The sequence below is a fragment of the Rhipicephalus sanguineus genome, chromosome 2 (genome assembly GCF_013339695.2).
Source record: "Rhipicephalus sanguineus isolate Rsan-2018 chromosome 2, BIME_Rsan_1.4, whole genome shotgun sequence".
Lineage (NCBI taxonomy): Eukaryota > Metazoa > Arthropoda > Arachnida > Ixodida > Ixodidae > Rhipicephalus > Rhipicephalus sanguineus.
In genome coordinates, this window is record NC_051177.1 from 138,118,895 (window position 1) to 138,139,416 (window position 20,522).

Consider the following 20,522-nt stretch of genomic DNA (forward strand, 5'->3'; position numbering starts at 1 on the left):
ATATGACGCTGTGTCCGTCGGCAGGCTCGAAGGTGTTCAAAACTTTCCTTTCATCTCGCCTGTGAATAGCACACATTCCTTGAAAACGCTCGTAATTTCACGGAAATTTGTCATTTTTAGCTGAAACATGCGTGCATTCTCTTAGGCAATGGGTCATTGTAGTGCGTAGTTCATCGTCCTTGGTCGCGGAATTAGTTCCCTTGCCTATATATATATATATATATATATATATATATATAAATATATATATATATATATATATATATATATATATATATATATATATATATATATATATATATATATATATATATATATATATATATATATATATATATATATATATATATATATATATATATATACACATTTGATTTAGGGTGATGTTTTTTATATTCATAGAGCTGATCAGATGACTTGCTTTTCAAAACAGTTTGCTTTAAATCAGGGAAGAATCTGCACAAACAGATTGTGCAGGCTGGGCCGCCCTATACCGCGACAACGCAGCAGTGTTTAAGGAAATTTTGGAACTATTACCGTGAAGTTTAAGAACTGCAGCCACATTTAACCTGTTCCTCATCTGAGCATCACATCTGCAAACTTCACAGTCTCAGATTCGCGTTGCGAATACGATGAGTATAAAGAACTTGCTATGACTCTAATATCTTAAATTCTCACTTATTAAACAAAACATGTGGCTGACAAAGCGAGGTACTTCAGAAGTCTTCAGGATAATCCGAGTGCCAATTTATTTACTGTTAGAGCCCTCTAATATAAAGTCTTTCTAAAGGAGAAGCTCAAGTTCAGTCGATTAATACTTAAGAAAATCACATTGAGCGGGTTGTGTACAGTTATAAGATTATAAATGACTACGAATTTATATACTACATTTCGTTCCTTGTGCTCCTACATTTCCCAGCTTGGTTGGGGGGAGGGGGGGGGGGGCGGACGGAAAAGCGGTGAAGGGGCCCTTTACTCGTCCCCTCCGGTTCCTTCAAGTAAACAGCCTACGTAAACTGTGTAAGCCGAAATTTCTCTTGAAAAAAATGTGGGCGACTGTAACGTTAATGATTGGTCAAAATTTTCGGGGTCATGCTCACAGCACGTGATCGTAAAACGACGCAACAACATGACGCATAAGTGATCCACCGCGTAATTGCCACTTGCGCAAGACTGCGTAAAAAATAAATAATAATGAAGTATTTCCAATACGGCGTATTGTTTTTCATTGGTTCTTCGCTATTCGTCAAAAATTTTCAATGTGCCGTAAAATCGCCTCCTTGTTCGCGACGTCACAAGTCTGCGAAACCTCGCGGCATTAAAATAAAGTGTGCATAATAAGCAGCACATCGCCGTGCTGAACAATAACTCATTTTTTGGAATAGCCAGACAGCGGCTCTTTCTGAGTAATTTAAGAAGACTGCCCGCCTCTCACATTGGCAGCGGCTGCTTATAGGAGCGGCGAAATGGATTCCTATGTGCATAATAGATACTTTCATTTGTAGTATAACGATGTTCAGCTGTTTTTGCGCGTGTACAACTCTCTGTGAACTCATCGTTGCTGACAAAGAGATAGAGGGAGAAATAAACAACATTAGGAACAGACACAATCCTTTGCAGGTGGGCAGCCTAGTCCAGAAAACCGTGGACGCTGATCATCTCCCTGGTGAGGTACATCAAGTAACGGGTCAAACTTGAAAGCTGGGCTTCTCAATCTCCTCGAGTCCGCTGCCTTGTTACAAGTCGCCACGATCGCTGCAGGCTACCTTATGATAAGCCAAGTGAAGCAGGCGAATCAGAGACTAAAGTGGGAATCCATTTTAGCTGTCCTGGATAGGCAAAACTAAAATACTGGACACTTCTATGCACTCAACTCACAGTAGCTTGGATATAGAGCAGTGGCGATGCTACATGTTTTAAAGAAGTGAACTGAATTTCCTGAGAGAGGAAAGCATTTGATCGGACTATAAAACGTTTACTGGTTACCGCCTATATTTGCGTCGCCGATTACTTAAATTTCAGGCCAGACAAAACAAAACAAAATCATCACAGATTGATGTGATGTTGCTGCTGAGCGACAGCCTCCACTGCAATGCTGGAGCACGGGGCGTGCAAGCGTGGAATAGGCAGCCCGCACCGCAGGTAGCCTACAGTGCCTGGTCATGACACACGGATGACAGTCGTCGCTGTAGAATCGTAGGATAAATTTTATTACATAATTACGTTATTGCTGCGTTCAAGTAAAACTTTGCCTGACTTGTTAGCTTCCCAGTCTGCAGCCGACCATAACCATTGCCGAAAGTGGGTAACTCATTTGAGTAACTCTGAGGAACATCTTGTAATGTTCACACTCTCGCCGTGTATGAGAACGGAACTCAGGCTTCCACAGGTGCGCCAGCCAGTTCAGTCACCGTTAGCAAACGGTTGGCGGCGGGCAGTGTTGACACTGTAACCATCAGGCTTCCATCTTTGTTGAGGCGATGGTTAAAAACTTTCTCTTGAGCCGACGTTACAACCGCTGATGTCAAAATGTTAGGGCTGACTTTCCATAAGCGGCCTCCTTCCATGGTTGGTCGGAAGCCGACAGGAACACCAGTACCTCTTTTTTTTTTCTTGTAGGACACAACCGCGAAAGATGCCTGGTCTATATCCTCTGCATTTTCGTCCGAAGGATCGGAGCTGCCTTCTTCGTCGCGCAGCTTCTTGCTTGCAGGGCCATGGTCTGTAGTTCCTTCTAGAGAGGCTGCAGGAGTAGTAGTTGCCACCACTGCCATATATGTTGCATCAAGTGCATCTGGCGGTGATGTTCCGTGCCGTGATCGGTACGGCGCAGAGCGCCTAGACGTCCGCTTAACGCGCTTCTCCGGGTGGACGGGGACCTCCAGGTCGTCACGGGTTGAGTACAAAGCACAAAAAATTGAAAAGAAACTGTCACATTGGGACAAATGTAAAAAAAATTGAGAACTGGCCTAACACAGCCAATGCTCTTGAACATCTTTGTCTTCTTCTCTATCTGTCTTGCATCTATGGTCGTTAAGCATTTTCGGTAACCACCTTCCACACTATTTATTTGGTTACAATCGAGAAAAATAGCGGAGCATGCAACAAAAAGATAAAGTTAGTGGTTCACTTATTGAACCATTTCCGCGGTCTGGAAACTGGCCCTGCCACTCCACTCTTCATCATGTGCATTTGTGCTGCCGTTTTGGGTCTTGAAGTAATTGAAGACGAACCTATATGCACAGTCGTTTTTTCTGAAAACTATTGAACGGTGGAATAGTCTGACGTCTGCGCAAATGTGCAATGTGAGTGAAGACGTTTTTCTTTTCAAATTTGCAACCCCTTTGCTGTATTGCCTCAAGACGAAGCGGGAAATATTTGAATAAGAATAAAGAGCCGCATAGTAGTTTCTTCCCTTATTACTGTAAGTCCATGTACAAGGTGACTCGAAAAAGTTTAGCAGCTGAGGATCTTTTCGCACATGAGATCGAATCACAGCATGCACTCGGCAGCTACGGGAGGACGAATTCTGAGGACATTGTCATCTGCATTCACCGACAAGCTAGCAACTACTGAATGCCAATAAAAACTTCCATGCTAGCAAAAAGATACACTAAATTGTCCTGCAACATTGTTCTGGCTCACCATTCGTTAAACATAATTTAATGGTCCTTGCTTTCTCCCATTTCTCTTACCGTGAATAAAAACTTGGGAGCCTACTTTGGTGAACACGTGGCATGGGACAACTACGTAAATCACATAACTAGACTGTTGTCTAAAACGCTTGGCGTGATACCCTGTTTATATTGAGCGGTCTACAAGTGTCCATATCCTTATTTACAACATTGTTTCTCACCAATTAATAATTACGGATGGCTGATTTAAGGTACAACTACCAATTAAAATATCAACACGTTTTTTATGTTGTAAAAGCGTGTGCTTTGATTAATACTTAAGGTTCCATATATTTCTCACACTGACGACATTTTATGAAACATATTATGCCAGCAAAATTTATGTGTCATTGCAGCTTTTGTCGCCAGTGAAAATCTGGTTTTAAAATACCGCTCTAGGAATGACTTTTAGGCGCTATAACAACAAATTCAGCGAGAAACACACGGACACACAGAACGTCCCTACCGATTTTGTTGAAAAATAACGCTGGGGCGCAGTGCCATTAGAGCACAAGCGCAGCGCAAGGGATGTGACGTAGCACTGCAGGTTTATCTGTGCCTCCGAAGTCTGCTGCAATTAAGTACATCTTAGTATTGTAGAGCGTGACTGGTAATCACTCACACACATGTACCTTCCTTTTAATGAAGCGTGCCTCCAAGAGCTCAAAAGCCATTTTGTTGCCGCTTCTGCCAAGTATCTCAGCACGCGCAAAAGAGAACGGCTGTCTTTATGATTTCTATGAACGATGCCTGGCATGGCTCGAATCTATAAAGACAGCCAACGAATATAAGTGATATGCGCTAGGTATTGAATAATTGAAATTTCTTTTAATAGCACTGCTGCCTATAATGAATATATTGATATTCATTATAGCCTCAATGATCACCAAAGCGTGTAATTATTTCCGCTTATCCTGTTTCCTCGCGCAAGCCAGAGACAATCGGTACCTAGTAGGGGTGGGGCGAAATCTGGCCCATACATTCACTTAGTAGAGCAGGGTGAGGGGGGGGGGCCGCTGTGATGAACCTTTGTCCCCCCCCCCCTGATGGGGAGCCCTGCACACGCATATGCTTATGATGATGACGCTGATGGCGAATTTTCATGTGACTTAAGAGGGTGTTGAGGCGAGCTCGTTGGTAAGGATCCACTTCGTAAGGATCCAGCGCTTAAAGGAACACTACACAAAGGGCAAAAAACGAGGATGGGCGCTGACAGGGAACAGAGTAAATCCAATGTCTGCCCTTGTTTCCTTCTCTATTTTTCTTGGCCTTTATACGTGTTAAACGCCCAGCAAATCCACTGTTGACAGTAAGCGCCCGTCCTCGTTCTTTGCACTCTGTGTATGTATTTCCTTAAACGCTGTGTATTCGTTCAAATAAATTTCACGCGTCTTTCCTAAAATAAAGGTCACATCTGAACGTGCTGTTAAATTGTCACGTACCGACGCGTATCTTGAGGCTCTTTCCTGTCGAGGGGTCCTTCAGGTCACCTATCACTTTCACCATGGCGAGCCCCATCTCGCAAACCTTCTCCGAATGGTTGGGCTCCGGCTCCGGGGCACCGGACACCACCATGTACGCGTCGCCGATGGTTTCCACCTGTTGAGGCATATGAACAAGAGCTCATCTACAAGGAAGACTTTACTCTCGATAATCGCAAAAATACTGCAGCAGCCGTTATTACACAACGAATACGGGAGACACTGAGGCTCGTTCGCGTACACGAAGTGTCTGTGATGAGCCGTCATGGGCAGTTACCAATGAATCGACGATCTATACCGCATATTCTGGATGCAGCTTGCAGATAAATGTGTGCCTGTGAACGTCATAGTTTACGGTGAACTATGGTGAATGAAGTATGCGCTGCCGGTGGGTAGGCCTAGTTGACTGTGTTGTCTTGGCACAGTTCCCAAAAATGGCTTGCTACTGGATTTCGGAGTGATTTTTTTACTCGTTCTTAGTTATTTTATCGTAGACATTAGGCTTTTTTGTGCAGAAAATGCGTGGATGAGGCGCTATATACCTTAATCCGTCCACAATAAGCAAATTACAAGAGAACAGTACAGAGCTCGCAGGGAACGATCAGCTCACGTACACTGATTATCCAACAAACACGCATATGTACAAGTTTGCGCTTTAAACCAACGCTTCGTCCTTTTTTCTGTCACTTTGATGTTTCGTTCACACGAGAGAACATACTTAAGACCTAAACATCACGACAATGGCAACGATAGCTACATGATCGCACATATAAGTGATTGCACGGGAACGTCAATTTGGGCAATTTAGCGGCGTCGTAACTCCGACCTCCCAAAATATTACATGTTTTTACAGATTCAGCTAGAGCGCGAACTAGGCTTTAATGCTGGGTAGATCAAAGAAAATCGAAGATGGCTTTTTTTAATTGCATTTCAAAGTATTGCATTTTTATAGATATGCCTTCATTTATGCATTTTTGGTTTGCGTTTGACACCATCCACGGGAATCATATTTAGCACAATTATCAAGCTTATGTGTGGCAAAACTCTGGGAAAATGTGGAAATTTTGAGTATTACAGACGCGAAGAAAGAATACTGAATCTAGAGCGTTATTGAGCAAGTGCCGTATTTGCAATTTTTTTCATAAAATACGGGCAACAAAACTGGAAGATAACAATATTTGGTAAACATACGTTACTCGTAGCATGCCAAGAACAATTTTGAGACTCACAGCTACTACGTTTATATTGTAGGATCTCGTCAAAATCCCATGTTCGCGCAATTCGCAAAAAGTGATTCTGCTGAGTGGAGAATTCGTAATTTTTTTTTTTACTAAGGCAAACTTTTTTTCGCAAATCTAACGATGGTTTCGCGGCCCTGGGGACTCGAACTGCAAAAAAAATTTTTTTTCAGCGGAATTTAAGCGCATCCGCGGATATTCACCGACGTTCTTATATGAACACAGCCTATACGAGGCTGTATCTTAAACGCTACTGTTATACATGTTGACTAACACTTGGCTACGTTGTTTTGCATTATGACATTACTATTGCTGCATGAAAGCGAGAAGTCACCAAGGATTGCCAAGAAAGTTAACCAAGCTGAGCCCGATCGCCTACACGACACTCGGAAAAGAGAAAGGGTACTGGAAGATGAGAGGGAGGACAGGCGGACGTATTTCGGAATAATATAGGCACGCTATCACAGCCACACAGCCGTATAGTCATATATTACTTCGTTTCCAAGCTTTTTGTCACTGAACGGAAACCATTTTGTGTGGCTCACCTTGTAGACTCCATGCTTCTCAGTGAGCTCGTCGAATAGCGAGTACATGGAGTTCAGCATTGAGACAACCTCCATGGGCGTGATTCGGCTGCAGATCTCCGTGAACGACACCACGTCGCTGAACAGAATGGTGACCGACGCGAAGTACTGCGAAGAGCGCAAAAAGCAAGTAAGTCCTGTGTTTGGTCATAACCATCCACAGATGGCTATAATATCCTGAGTGCGCTGACATGCGTTGACGCTTTTTCGTAACAATGCTGGACCTTGGACATCCACACATTCTTTCAAAAGAAACCCGTGTCAAGTTTACGTCTATCCGGAAATGTCAAGTTACGCATAAACTGCGAGAGCATACACTACACACCCGCAGTCTGACCTAACTGTGATAGCGCACTTCCGCCTAGAATCGTAATTAGGTTTCCCTATGCCGACTGAGAACGCCATCTCTGTAGTGCTTCGTTGGACACTAGATCTGACGTCAGCGCATTTGCTACTTATTTCGGTCTACATATTGAAAATACGAACCAATGCCGCTTACAAACAACAATACTGCGCAGCACTTCCGGCAGTCGTCCTGCACCGACCAAATGCGGTTTAGAAATACGATAACGCAATGTAAGGGGATGCTAAACACAACGCGTGAAGGAAAGAAGAAAATACAGCACTCAAACGAGTTTCAGGTTTCGGGCACACGGGAAGCCGCTTAGAAAGTGCTATTTCTTAGTTCCTCTATTTTTTGGAGAACATACAATGGAAGACCATCGTTGACTTCGCCAGAAGCCACAGCACAAGTAGCTCAGTTTCTCCCTCCAGCAGTAATTAGAGTAAGAGACGATGCTACATCTCCAACCTTAATTGAAACCGCGTTTACCCAGACAGGAGCTTCAGAGAGAACCCAGAAAGATTAATGGTTCCTTGAAACAACGCGAGCCATGCTACTCTCCTAATCAGCGTTTGTGCTTGCTTTAAAGACCAGGCCAATACAGTAGAAAGTTGTATACCCCCTAGAGGAAATGCACTAGCCAAGACAAGATTCGAACGCTTTGGCAACGTGAAGCGGTCATGCAGTGTTAATCACACTGCCTGTAGTTACGCACGACATAGGGCCCTTTGTCATCAACCTACTTCCATTTGACAAGAATTGCGGATGGTAGGTGGCTTCTGAAGTGCTCCTACTCAACTCGAAAAGTGTGGTGAAAGACGTTAACGAGTATTTGAGAAGTGCTGCACTTTTTCTGTCAGCGCATACCAGAGGTGCAGCTAGCACTTTAAGATAATCTACGTATATATCAAGCCCTCATATGCGCGTAGCTGATATCACAAAATGCCACAGTGAGGCTGAAACATAAGTCCCTCTTTGCATGTGCTTCTATCCGGGCCCTTTATCCCCAAGAGCGCGATGCATCGGCTGGCTTTTATAAAGGCAGTAGCGTAACGAAATGTGATAGACTGCAACTCTCCGGGAAACTTGATCGCCTTTCATCTGGTGCTCCTATGCGCTACCAATGGTCGGTGCATACAACAGAAATCTTAAATTGCATTTGTATGCGAGTGTATGTTTCACCAATTGCGCACTAGGAAAAAATCCCTTAAAAAATCTTCTCTTTAGGCGTGAACAACCTGGTGAACACTTAGCTCCATTCCTCTTAAAGTAATGCTGAGCTGAACGCATGACATCGGCACAATATGAAAGGAAGTTTTCTTGTCCCTCTCCCCAGGAGTACTATTAATCCCATGGTTGCTGCTGAAGCATTCGCTAAAGCATCCTCACCATACAACCTTCTCTGTGCATGCCGTATGTCACGAGCTAAGGGCAATAAAAATTCTTTACTTCTAATTGCCGTGGACCCGTCGGAACTAAACCACTAAAGGCTAAGCGTGCGACGGTGCCCAGCAGGCCGATAAATTCACGACCAGCACACCTTGCAATACATCCCCTTTCCTCCCCCCATTTCCCCACCAAGTCTCGGGAAGCATTCTATGCACTGAATTTTGCCACGTAGCAGACGCGCGACTTCTCCGAAGAGATTTTCGTAATGTCTCTTTTTTTCCGAAAATATTTTTATAATTCGCTTAGTCCATTAGCACTTGCATGCCTTCCATCGCATTTAATGTACAAGCTACGAACTGCGGCAGCTTTGTCTGTTGCCTGCCTTCGCAGGGCACGAGCACACGAGCAACACTCCGCAACGCTGGGTCGCGTAATGTTCCCGATGCGCACTAATTACCAGGCATGCCCTGTGGATTTGAGCTCAAAAGTTATCACATTCTGGCAGAGGAAAACCTAGTCCCAATGGCCTTATTTGAACCTCTCTTGAAGTTACTAAGTAAAACTTTAAAGCGCAGCACGAATGAAACCGACAGAACATTAAGCATAGGCTACGACGACCTAGCTCAGGGGGAGTGCTTTTAAAGACGATAGTCTTTCTTGGGGAACTTAAACGCAGAAATTTTGGTCTGTCTTTCTGTCTGTCTGTCTTTCTGTTTGTCGGCACGTCCCTCGATTCAGCCACTCGGCCAAAGTTGAACCACTTGCCCAAGGGCCAGCCGTCTTGAACTGGTACGGCTGTTCATACTTGTGAACGTTGTCGATCAAAAATTAAATATCATGCATATCTGAGGTGCAACATCACTAGGTAAGTATTAGGTGGCGTGTTCCTTTAATAGAAGATGCATACATACGTAATTTTAAGGACCCTAGTTTCTTAAGCTGCGCTGAAAATGCATAAGAATGCAAGCTTGAGCGAGTTGGTATGCGTTCATCTTTGTTGAAACAGCGCTCACTAGACGACGACGAAGTAAAAGAAGGCACAGGACAGGCGCTGCCTGTCGTGTGCCTTCTTTTACTTCGTCGTCGTCTAGTGAGCGCTGTTTCAACAAAGCTGAAAATGCGACTGCGCTGAAATTTGCCTTCCTCCGTGCCCTTCGCACGAGCTCATTGTTGTGTTTCGGTTTCGGTTCTGTATTGCACTGTACGAATGCCATGGGTTGGTGTTGAAAAACTTTAGTTTTGAGAAGGCCAAGAAGGTGAAAAAAAATATTTAAAAAATGAAAAAGCAGCGTTGTGGGCGGCCTTCAGGCTGCCGGTTGTGGGCGCCGCTCTGGCGTTCCTGTTTTACCCAGGCGACGTGTAAATAAAAGAGTGTGTGGAGAGTACTAGTTGAGTGCGGACGTTTCTCTGCTTCAGCGCTTCGCGCCAAACCGCGTTTTCGGGCTGGCTGGCGTCCCCGCCGGTCGCGTTGGTCACCGCCGGTCTTCGCCTGCTGCTGCGCCGGGACTACCAGCACGCAACACAGCACTCATGTTTCCCGACGTATTGCCAGATGGCGTCCATATCTCACACAGCGCCTCTTCTATCGTCTTTACACGACATTTGCAGCGAAGCACGCAGATACGCGGCCAATTTTTTCTTCCTGCTATACCTCGCAGAGTCCATGTTTAAAATGCCAGATTAACTAGCATTTTATGCATGCACTTCGCCAACTCGCTACGGTTCTTTGTTAAGGTTTCTCCATTTATTCGTTTAAAACGAACATTATTGTTCCATTTTACTTGCGCTGTATTCAATTTTATAGTAACTTATTCGTGTCTCCTTTATGTTTTCAATGTCGGGTTCAGTGTGAATTTATTTCTGTCCCATGAATAACCACGCGTTAACATTATTTTTTTACTTCCTAAGACATGTGCCAATTGCGGGGTGAAAGAATAGTTTTCAAGCATTAGTGCAACTAAGAAAGCGTACAAGAATCAAGTACATAACAAACGGGAGACAGATGTAGTAATAAACATGAGTTGATGGTCCTTTACTCCTTCTGAGCTGCGCTATTCGAAGAAAACGTTCTGCGAAACCAACCTTGAATGGCTCTCAAGGCAGTCCGTAGGTATTACAACTACTCACGCCTTGTTGCTGAAACGAGTTGGCAATCGCTAAACCCGTCAGCTCCTCCAATATTTCGATTTACATAAATCATTAACACTCCAGTGTACCTGATATCGTAAGCATCACAAGAACTTGCAGTGTTAAAATGAACACACGATACAGTAATTTTAGTGTTACTCTAATACAACAAATTAAAGTTTCAAAAATGTATAGATAAATTACATTCATAGTTATAATGGTTATATTTAAACCAGCAGCCGTTAGCTGAGCGTGCTGGCATAAGGTGAAAGAAAGATACACAAATGACCGCAATATATCCCGAACCAGAGACACGCCCTGCATCATGTTCCTACCACTCAGCAAGCTCTGCCTACTTCAGGGGCCAGGCATCCGTTATAAGAGTGGAAAGACGCTATAAGAAATACCCAGAACCGAGCATGCTCAGTCGGCGATGTGCCGGACGGTATACATACGCAAAATTGCTCGCCTGGACTTGGCCGCGATATTGAAATCCCCGGGCAAGGTCGCGCACTGGGAGCGTCAAGTGTCTGACGCGGTCGCTTTAGGAGAGCGGCGAAGGGACGCAAATTTGCGGGCTTTAAAAGCTGCCGCGCGTCAGCCGGACTTCTCCCGGTGCGCGCAGCCACTTCAGACGTGGCATCTGAGCGCCGGTCAGGGACGGGGTCGCCATAAGTGCGCCATCACGACGTGCTTCAGAAGGGAAGCTAGGGAGGAGGAGGGGGTAGGGGACGGGAGTGTGAATCGCGACGTGGAGTTTGTATACCTTGCTTCGGAGGAAATGCTCCACGTAGCTCCAATTGACTTTTTTTTCGACAGCCCAGTTGCCCCTTTGGTACATCATATTTACGGTTGCCACCTGCTGAAAGGATAACCAACTGTGATGCAGTGATGATTACTAGCCTTTGAACTCAATTTATTGAATTATATATTCCCGAACGACCGTCTCAGCTTTCTCTTATAAAGTGTATAAAAATTACAACTGTCACACAGCCCGTTGGCTGTGCGTTGTGGTGTTCACAGGCTCCATTCGCACACATTAGTAAACCTTATTTACTATGCAGAATGCTAATCAGAAAATCACCGGGTCCCTCTGGCTGACGCTGAGGACGTAACAGGCGAAAGCCTATGCTCTGAGAAGCACTCTTAATTCGCTCGAATCGCTCTTAATTCACTTGGTTGAATGCACGGCGCTTGACTCTTGACTCGCTTCATTGTACGTTCTTCACTCTTCATTCATTTGAACTTAAGTTGATTCCTTCTGAATTCCACATTTTTTGGGCTTCTAATCATTTGACATCATTGTCTTTGGGGTTCACTTGACGAGACTTCCGGTATGAATCGTGTTCACGACGACGCCGGAAGTCAGGGGCCGAAATCACAAAAGTTCTCTGTCGTAGTTGTGTTTTCCCATTGGTCAGGCGCCTTCACTAATGATAGGCTCCGCATTGTGATTGGCTGAAATATTCACTGACGAAAACATTTAGCGTGAGACGTTTTTGTAAATAAGGGCCCTGATTTTTCGACTAATGAGCCATTTAGGACTGTCGTCTTAATAATGCATGACGATCGGACGAGAGTTGAACTAACTTGAAAGTACAGCGACTACAACACGGGGGCGTCACAAAAGAAAATTGTGCTGAATGAGGCACAGATCGGAGTTCTTCATTATCCCCTGCGTCGAGTCATCATTTTTCTCAAGGTGAGCCGCTCTATAATACTGCATGATCACCGTTCATCATCGCAATGAGTAACTGTTGATTGCATTTATGTCGTACTTGCTGCTATGAAGGCATTCAACGTGTATACTAATATTACGCTCTGCACTCATTAGTTCAATGCACAGGTATCAACTGGCCGAAATTCAACATCACGTAGCAGATATGAGCAGAGTGCAGTAAGAACTCTAGAGGTGCTGTTCTTGTTTTGTAAGCAAAAAATGAGTTTGCCAGCTTTAGTAAGCAGGCTATTCTGAACTAAAATCTACATATTGATACCAAAATATATTTGACTACAGTGCCGCTTGAATGCACACGCACAGGTTTTTTTTATTTAGTATTATTTGTTACTTAGCTACATCGTACATGCTTGATGGAATAGGAAATGAAAAAATCTGTAAACAGTGGGTGGGTGCTCGAGCTGACGTTTCGACAAGTGGACTTGTCTTCTTCAAAGCTGGAACTCAACAACAGCGCTACGCTCAGTTCTACACTCAATTTCTACCCTGCACTGGGGGAAGGGAAATAAGTGAACGAAGGCTACGAAGAACTCTATATGAAGACATATACACTTCGCGGTGGACCCTGCACGTCGAACAGTTCTTCAAGCAGCGCGTCGGCTCTTGAAAACCTTCGTGGGCAACGGTCAGGTGAACAGAAAATGTAAAAACGCTGCGCACCTGGCACGTGTTTACAGACGTCTCTCCGCTTCGCAGTTGGTCAGCTACTGTTTTGGGTATCATTTGGTAGAGTAGCTCGTCGGTTCGTTTCATCTCGACGTCCAACTTGCGCATAGACTCCTCCAACTGACGGCTTTTCTGGAGCTCCTGCGTGGAAGGCAGAAAATATTTATGTCAAGTGCCGCTCTAACAGGCGAATTCCACAACACCTTCTGTAGAGGCTAAACGGCGAGCTGGCATTTTAGGAATATGATGCCATATAGTGCAATATTCCTGCCCTTTGTGATATTCATTTCTCAATTCAACGCAGAATGTATTATTGAGTGGAGCAAAACGCAAGGTGTTGTCCTCTAACTCAAGTCCAAGTGACATTTGGTTTTCGCGAGGTCACTGGATATTTGAGACATACGCTTCGGCTTCTCCTAAAGTTCATCCGCGATACCGGGTCCTATCACCCCTGGTGAACAGCGCAACTAAGTGGTACTAACTGCAACGGACTATACTATCACGTTTAATGGGTGGCGCATGGGCGCAGAAACTGCCGAAAAGTTTCGAAATACTGGATTCTCCTGAAACGAGCAACAAACCGCTTCCTTCTATCACGCCAATTTGGAAAAGCTCATTAAGTTTGACCACGGAACAAAATTGCGAAGAAGGAGAAGTGAAAGAGTCGGTCTAACATATAAACTTTACATTACTTTCATTTCAATCAGCAACCACCAACTCGAACAAAAATACGACGCATGCGCAATGAGACAGGAACCAATCAACGCGTTGCAAAATATTAAAGAAAATTCCGGGAAAATATAGGACACTAGAAAAGCAAAATATGAGAGAATGAATTCCGTCCTTACAAGATGCACCGGCGCACTGCCTTCTCGCCCCCTCTCTACAAAGCAAAGAGATCGGCGTATAGCACTCGTTCATGCAATACCTTAGTAGGTAACATCAACATAATACATCACATTCGCTCTGTACTTCCCCTAAGCATAATGAACCAGTTTGTCAAGAGTAGATGCAGCTAGAGAACTTCGTCGCATCGCGCATAATACCACGCTTGCGCACTGGAATTCTCCGCTTAACTCCAATCCTCGCCCTAAGAACCTTGAATCATTACTCCAGCTACAACTGCCATCCAAGATTTCTCGACGTGACGCTACAATGCTGTGCCGGTTGTGGATCGGTGTAGCGTTTACTAACTCATTCAGCCATCGCATTGGCATGGCCGATTCATCCATGTGCGAAAGCTGCAATTGTATAGAGACTACTGAACATCTCTTGTGCCACTGTGCGCAATTTGATGAAGATCGCCGGACTCTCCAGTGTGCCTTGGATAGACTGGATGACCGTCCCTTTAATGAAGCAAAGATCTTAGGAGCCTGGTCGCGCAGCATATCAGCCCAGAAAGCCACACGAGCCCTACTGCGGTACTTGAAAAGAACCCTATTGAGCGACCGCCTGTGAAACTCGGCACTGTGTGTGTGATGTGACATGTGTCTATCCTTCTCTCTCTCTCTTTTACTCCCCTATTCCCCCTCCCCATGTGTAGGGTAGCAAACTGGACGCATTGTCTAGTTAACCTCCCTGCCTTTCCTACATTCCTTCTCTCTCTCTCTCTTGTTCCACAGCAAGTTTGATTTAACCTAACGCAATTGGCCAGTTACTCCGACAGGTTTGTTAACAAAAAATGCTAATAATAGCAAGGAAGGGAATGAATACGCAACCACAAATTAGGAACATTAGTAATATCTGAAAAAGTTTTGTGAGCCATTCCACTCTGTGAAGGTCGATGACCAGCGAAGCTGTTTAGCACAGGTCACAGCGCTGATACAGCAAAGGCCAGGCATGCTTCCATGGTCAATAGGGCTATTGGGAGTTCTCGTTTTGCAGTTTTCAGCATAGATGTGCCTGAACAATAACACAGCAGTGATACATATTAAGTACACGTTTGTTGACTACACAGGTGTCGCGTGCATAATGTGCCCCAAGACTTGTAAAATGCTGTTCATTGCAGTACCTTTGCAATTCTATTATCAAAACTCTTGTACCTGCTAGCCCCTATTGCGCACATGATAATTAATAAATGCGACGCATTTCTAAGCGAACTCTAAGCACTTTGAGCGTTTCTATCTACGTACCTATCTATCAAGCCGCCTACGTCTTGGTGCTCTCGTGATCGCCTCCTTAGGTCGTTGGAGACCAAAAGTAGGGCAATAGTACTTGACGAATATGACTGTCTCGTCATTACATGAATAACGTGAAAATCATGTCGCGTACATCGTCAAACCCTTTCTTCCAGACACGTGTGGCACATACCCGTTTACTACGGGCCGTAATGTGATTAACAGGTGATTAACAGGCGATTAACGGCGAGCACTGGCATTGGTAATTTAAACACAAGAGCGTTAAGAAAGCTGCTAAGCTGCTAAACTGGAAATGTCTGTTGGAACCCGGAGGCACTGACTGAATTCTGACGTGCCGGAGTGAAAAAATTAAACAAACCATTGTACACTTACATTACGTAACGTTGCAGCTGATAAAAGTAACTCAGAGTCCACGTCTGCGGCGCTCCTCAAGATTTGATCGTGGCTTCAGTAAGCAAACAATTCATAATTAATTGTGTGTTTTGTAAAGAATGTTGACCAACATGTGTTTTACTACTCTCTTTCGTAGTAAAGTAGATGCTCCTTCATACGATCGATCGCACTCTATAGTGAATCAATGGGTCCGTTCTTCTGTCCCTCCCTAAGACATCATTCCATTGTGTGCCCTACCGAACCATCTGCCATGCGCGCGGTAGAGAATTCTCATCATCCATGCATTATGAATGCACAGGCCTGGCGGGCTATCAACCTGAAGTCGATGCTCACAATGTCTCTGACACAGCAAGTCCGTCTTTAGGAATAGCAATATATTTCATATAAAGAATTTTAAGTGCACTAGAGTGATGAATGATAAAGGTTCAAACAGGCCGCGGTATTGTACAGTGTTCGCGTTTTCCATTTAAGAAATTTCAAATGATTTCATTCCTGCTTACACAAGCAAGCATGAAATCTATTTACATAGAGTGACTTTTTAGGGGCGAAGCTCCTTATAGCATCACCTGGTCGGTCGTCACTCCGTCCGGCGTTCCCCCGCCGTCGCGTCCCCCGTATGATTCAATAGATGGCGCTGTCCCATAGAGATGCATGGAAACTGCAGCTAGGTGACGATATACTAGATGGCGCTGTCCCATAGAGATGTGTGCAATATAGCGGTTGGGTGAATGCACGCTAGATGGCGTTTTTAGATATGAAGCATCTTATAGCGAAGTTCAATCCGATGGTGGTGCGCGGCGTGACCACCCTTACTGCGCATGCGCAAGCCCTCTTCACACACCTCCTCACCACTTCCCCTCCCCTTTACCCGTCTCCCTTCCCTTCTCCACTTCCCCTCTCCCCTTTGCCTCTCTCCCTCCCCACTCACCTCTGAAACGCGGGCTCTACATGCCGAAACGCTGCTTCGCATCGCCTCATGGTCCCCTTTAGCGGGAGATGGTGTGATTTTTTGCCTCCAAGGTAGTGCATGTATGAGATTTCTCCTGTGCGTGATTAAACAATAAAAATTCACAGCGTACATGTAAAATTAAAGTGAGCTGCGAGTCGCCATGACTCTCATCGACCCTTTAGTATAAACGCGCACGATCTCACGTCGTTGATGATGTACTGGACAGAATTCACGGAACATTCACATATGGCGCGTGTCATTGGTGGAAGGCAATCATTCGATTTAGTGCGCGACGTACGCTAGCGGGACCGTTGTAATAAAATCCGCTCGCTGTTGGTGCGCTTTCACTTTCGCTCGGAGTATTCACGGTTTACCGATGATTCCCTCCCGAGCTTCGCCCCACTCTTCATCATTCACCCCGTGGATATGCTGTGGATTTTTTTTTTTTTCGTGATTGATGTGGCACTGTGTTGATGTCGAATTGATAAACAGCGAAGATAGGGTAAGAACTTTAGCCACTATAGGCACTTGTCGTGCTAGTACATAAAATGCATGCCAATCAATTTTTATTATCACCGGTAGGGCACAGCAAGCCGTCGCAACATGTGAGAGTAGCGGGTACTGTGAGGCTGTTTTCCAGGCCTATCACAAATATATAGAGGGCGGAAAGTGAACTACACAACCTTACTCTGCACAATTGTGTAATAGCAGCCGTTTAGCACCTCCTACGCAATTATTTCAGCGAGGCTATTCAAAACTAAATTCTTGATACGAAGCAGGCCGTTTGGATCTCAGTTATTCCTCGCTGAAGCGAAATTGCCCAAAAACTGATCCGGGAGTCATGGTGGATTGCTACACCGGAGGCTAATCAACAGGGATGCCAGCGCCGCATGAAAGTGAGCCTATGACGCTTACTAGCACAGAACGCACATCTTTTGTGCATGTTGTCCACGGCAAATGTTCGCGCAGCCTCCCAACCGTATATGTGCGGCCACTGCCACGATGGTCCATTTAATGTTATCTCAGTGCTGCTGACCAGTGTGCGTTGTCCTGGGGCTACAGTGCCGTTCTGCTAGCCAGCTGTATCATTGGGCTGCTCGACACATTTATGCGAGCGGGCGACTGAATTACGTAAGCCTTGTTTTACGGAATGTGGTTAGCTAAGCAATTAAAATCATTGTAGGAATTTGTACTTCTGCATTGCTGAACATACATAGGATGCGCGAGTTTATGATATTATGGGTGCAGCTTCTAAAATCAAAGAGAGTTTCTGTATAGAAAAAACTGGTCGTTAATAAATGTTTGAGCGGTGTGCCTAGCGGCAAGCCTAGTATCCGATTTCAGTTGGGCGCGATGTATGGCTAATGGATATCTAAGGAATTCATGCATATTCAATTCATTGCAGAGAATCGGCTTCAAATGTTACAGCGCGTATAGTAGCGACAGATGTTTTTCATGAAGTATTAAAGCTCCGTATTTGCACAAATATCTAAAGGAATATTTTTTTCTAAATGGTCCCCTGCCCTGCCAGGTAGTAAGCACTAGAGTGTAACAAGCTGCGTTGGTTAAGTGAAGATGATGGCTGTTCATACAACGAATCTCATATTAGCAAAAATGCTACCTTATATCGCATTTATTATGCTGTTACAGTACTCAAAACATTAGCAGTCATAAGAGAATTCCCCTGTACTTCAAGACGTTGTAATATACAAGAGATCGCCACGTGGTAGCAGAACCTTATATACTATCAATATAGGCGCGTTGTTCGAATTGCAGTCCGCCTTTTCTTCTCTTTCAGTTTGTCGCTAACACGCCCAAAATTGCGACGAGTCCAATCATTTGCAGATGCGAGCTGTACCTCTCACCTTTCGCATGTTCTCTATGTACATGCGAAGTGCGTCTATGTATGTACGTACGAAACAAGGAAGTGAACGTAAAGCAGGCCAGACACAGCCTGGTTTCTCGCAGGCCAGCTTGTGAAATTTGGAAGAATCTTGGGCGAGAAAGAAGACAGAGCTCGCGGCGGATGAGAAACGCTTCTGAGCATTCGTTCTTTTCTGTTTCTATTTTTCCAACTCGTCTGTCTAGTCAACCGTTTCATCGCTCTATTGGATATAAACTACAAGGTAAAGGCTCATACGCCTTGCCCAGCAATACCCGTCTTTCAGAAAGCAGCTATGGATGCCACCGGCGCCGCACACTCCATCGCCTCGTTGCTCCAAGCCAGCAACCCGTTCAAATGCGTCACTTGGAGCAAACTGCAAGTTTTTGTGGACCATTCGCTGTCTTTGCAAGGCACGAGAAAGCGTTAGACAACACATACTTTATTGCGAGTGTTGCCACGTCGCCGCACGAGAGGCCTCTACACGTACTGTGATCATTTTTGAGGCAACGAAAGTGCTAAACAAGTGACAGCCTCCGGCAGTGTTTGCTTCAGTGCAGTAGTCTTGATACATCCCATACGCAAGTGTTCGTATGCATACGAATAAGAAATCAGTGTTCCGCGCAGACTACAGCACTCTACAGACGTCGACATGAGAGAGAAGCAGTGATTCGTGTCGTCGACGCGTATATATTGTTTATCGTCATGTTTGCATGCAGAACAAATCAAATCTGAACCACTTTGACATAAAAGCACAATACATTGTTCTATACGAAGCCAAGATTACTGCACTTTCGTTCCAAAGATTCCTTCCCTTTCGCTGTCAAGAGCCCTAGTCTATATGCCTCCTCTCTTTGTGATGTTTCTCTACTTTTCATAAGGGCCTTCTTTTTCTTTTTGCTATGCAAGGAGCATAAATCAGTTAAAAATCCTTGCACTGCACACAGAACAATTCCTGCGATAAACGTGTTGGCCACGTTCGCTGATTATGAGCAATGTTACAGCGGCTACTGTATAACGACACCTCCAAGCGCACACTCAAACTGAAATAAGCTAAAACACGCATATTCGCGCAAGTAAACGAGTTGCAACCACATTGTCTATCTCACTTTTTTCTCGTCATCCGGCTGCAATATCCAACCAACACGAATGTGTGTAGTATTCACGCTTATCGTATTTTGCTTTCTTTTGAACTGCTGTCAAATCGAACTTTCTTTTTAATCTCCCTCTCGTGTTCAGAAGAACCTGCTGACCGTCGGTTAGACCGTGCAGTTTTACTGTCTATCACACATTCCTCCAGGATCGTGCTGTATTTCTCGTGTTTACAGCTGGCTTAGAGTATACGTTACACACAAACCAATGTCATAAATAAATTGTATTCAATCTCACCCATCGGCCATTCCTCTTTGTATGCTTACCTGATCTAGTGCGAGCTTCAGTTCAGCGGATTGCTGCTGTCCGGCGAGCACCATGTCCCGGCTAAAGTCGTGCATGCTGAGGTCGTTGATGTAGAGTCCCGTCAGCACCATTGTCTCTAGGTCGCGCATGCTGCATTTAACCATCGTAAATGAATTAATAATACCTTGTAGAAGACAAAACAACGTGACTTGCGAGGTGTCGAAGGTAAATCTGACTATTGATACAACACTGCTCTTATATGTGCTTCCCCAATGGTAACGACATCTCAATAATTCCTCGATCTGTCCCTTTGTTGGTCCTATAAAATGAAGATGATTTTCTGTATGGACCCCCAAAACAGCCTGCCGTCACGCCTATGAGATCACGCGGAAACACTCGTCTCTGCTAAGCTGTCAATTCTTCACTGTGCGTAATACGACTAAAATTTAAGGAAAATTTGACGTGTCATGCAGCTCAGCGAACACATTTCGTTAATATTTCAATAATTCATATACGCTTAAT

The 20,522-nt window shown here is 44.6% G+C and overlaps 1 protein-coding gene across 1 annotated transcript in view; it reads right to left on the reverse strand.

Annotated features, from left to right (window-relative positions):
- Positions 1 to 20,522, reverse strand: part of LOC119383701 (soluble guanylate cyclase 88E) — an 84,232-nt gene that overhangs the window by 13,584 nt on the left and 50,126 nt on the right. The window contains exons 7-10 of the mRNA XM_037651971.2: positions 20,021 to 20,150; positions 13,235 to 13,381; positions 6,939 to 7,085; positions 5,117 to 5,273 (exon numbers count right to left, since the gene is read on the reverse strand). Of these exons, the coding sequence (XP_037507899.1) occupies positions 5,117 to 5,273; positions 6,939 to 7,085; positions 13,235 to 13,381; positions 20,021 to 20,150 (581 nt within the window). The remainder of the gene's footprint in view (positions 1 to 5,116; positions 5,274 to 6,938; positions 7,086 to 13,234; positions 13,382 to 20,020; positions 20,151 to 20,522) is intronic.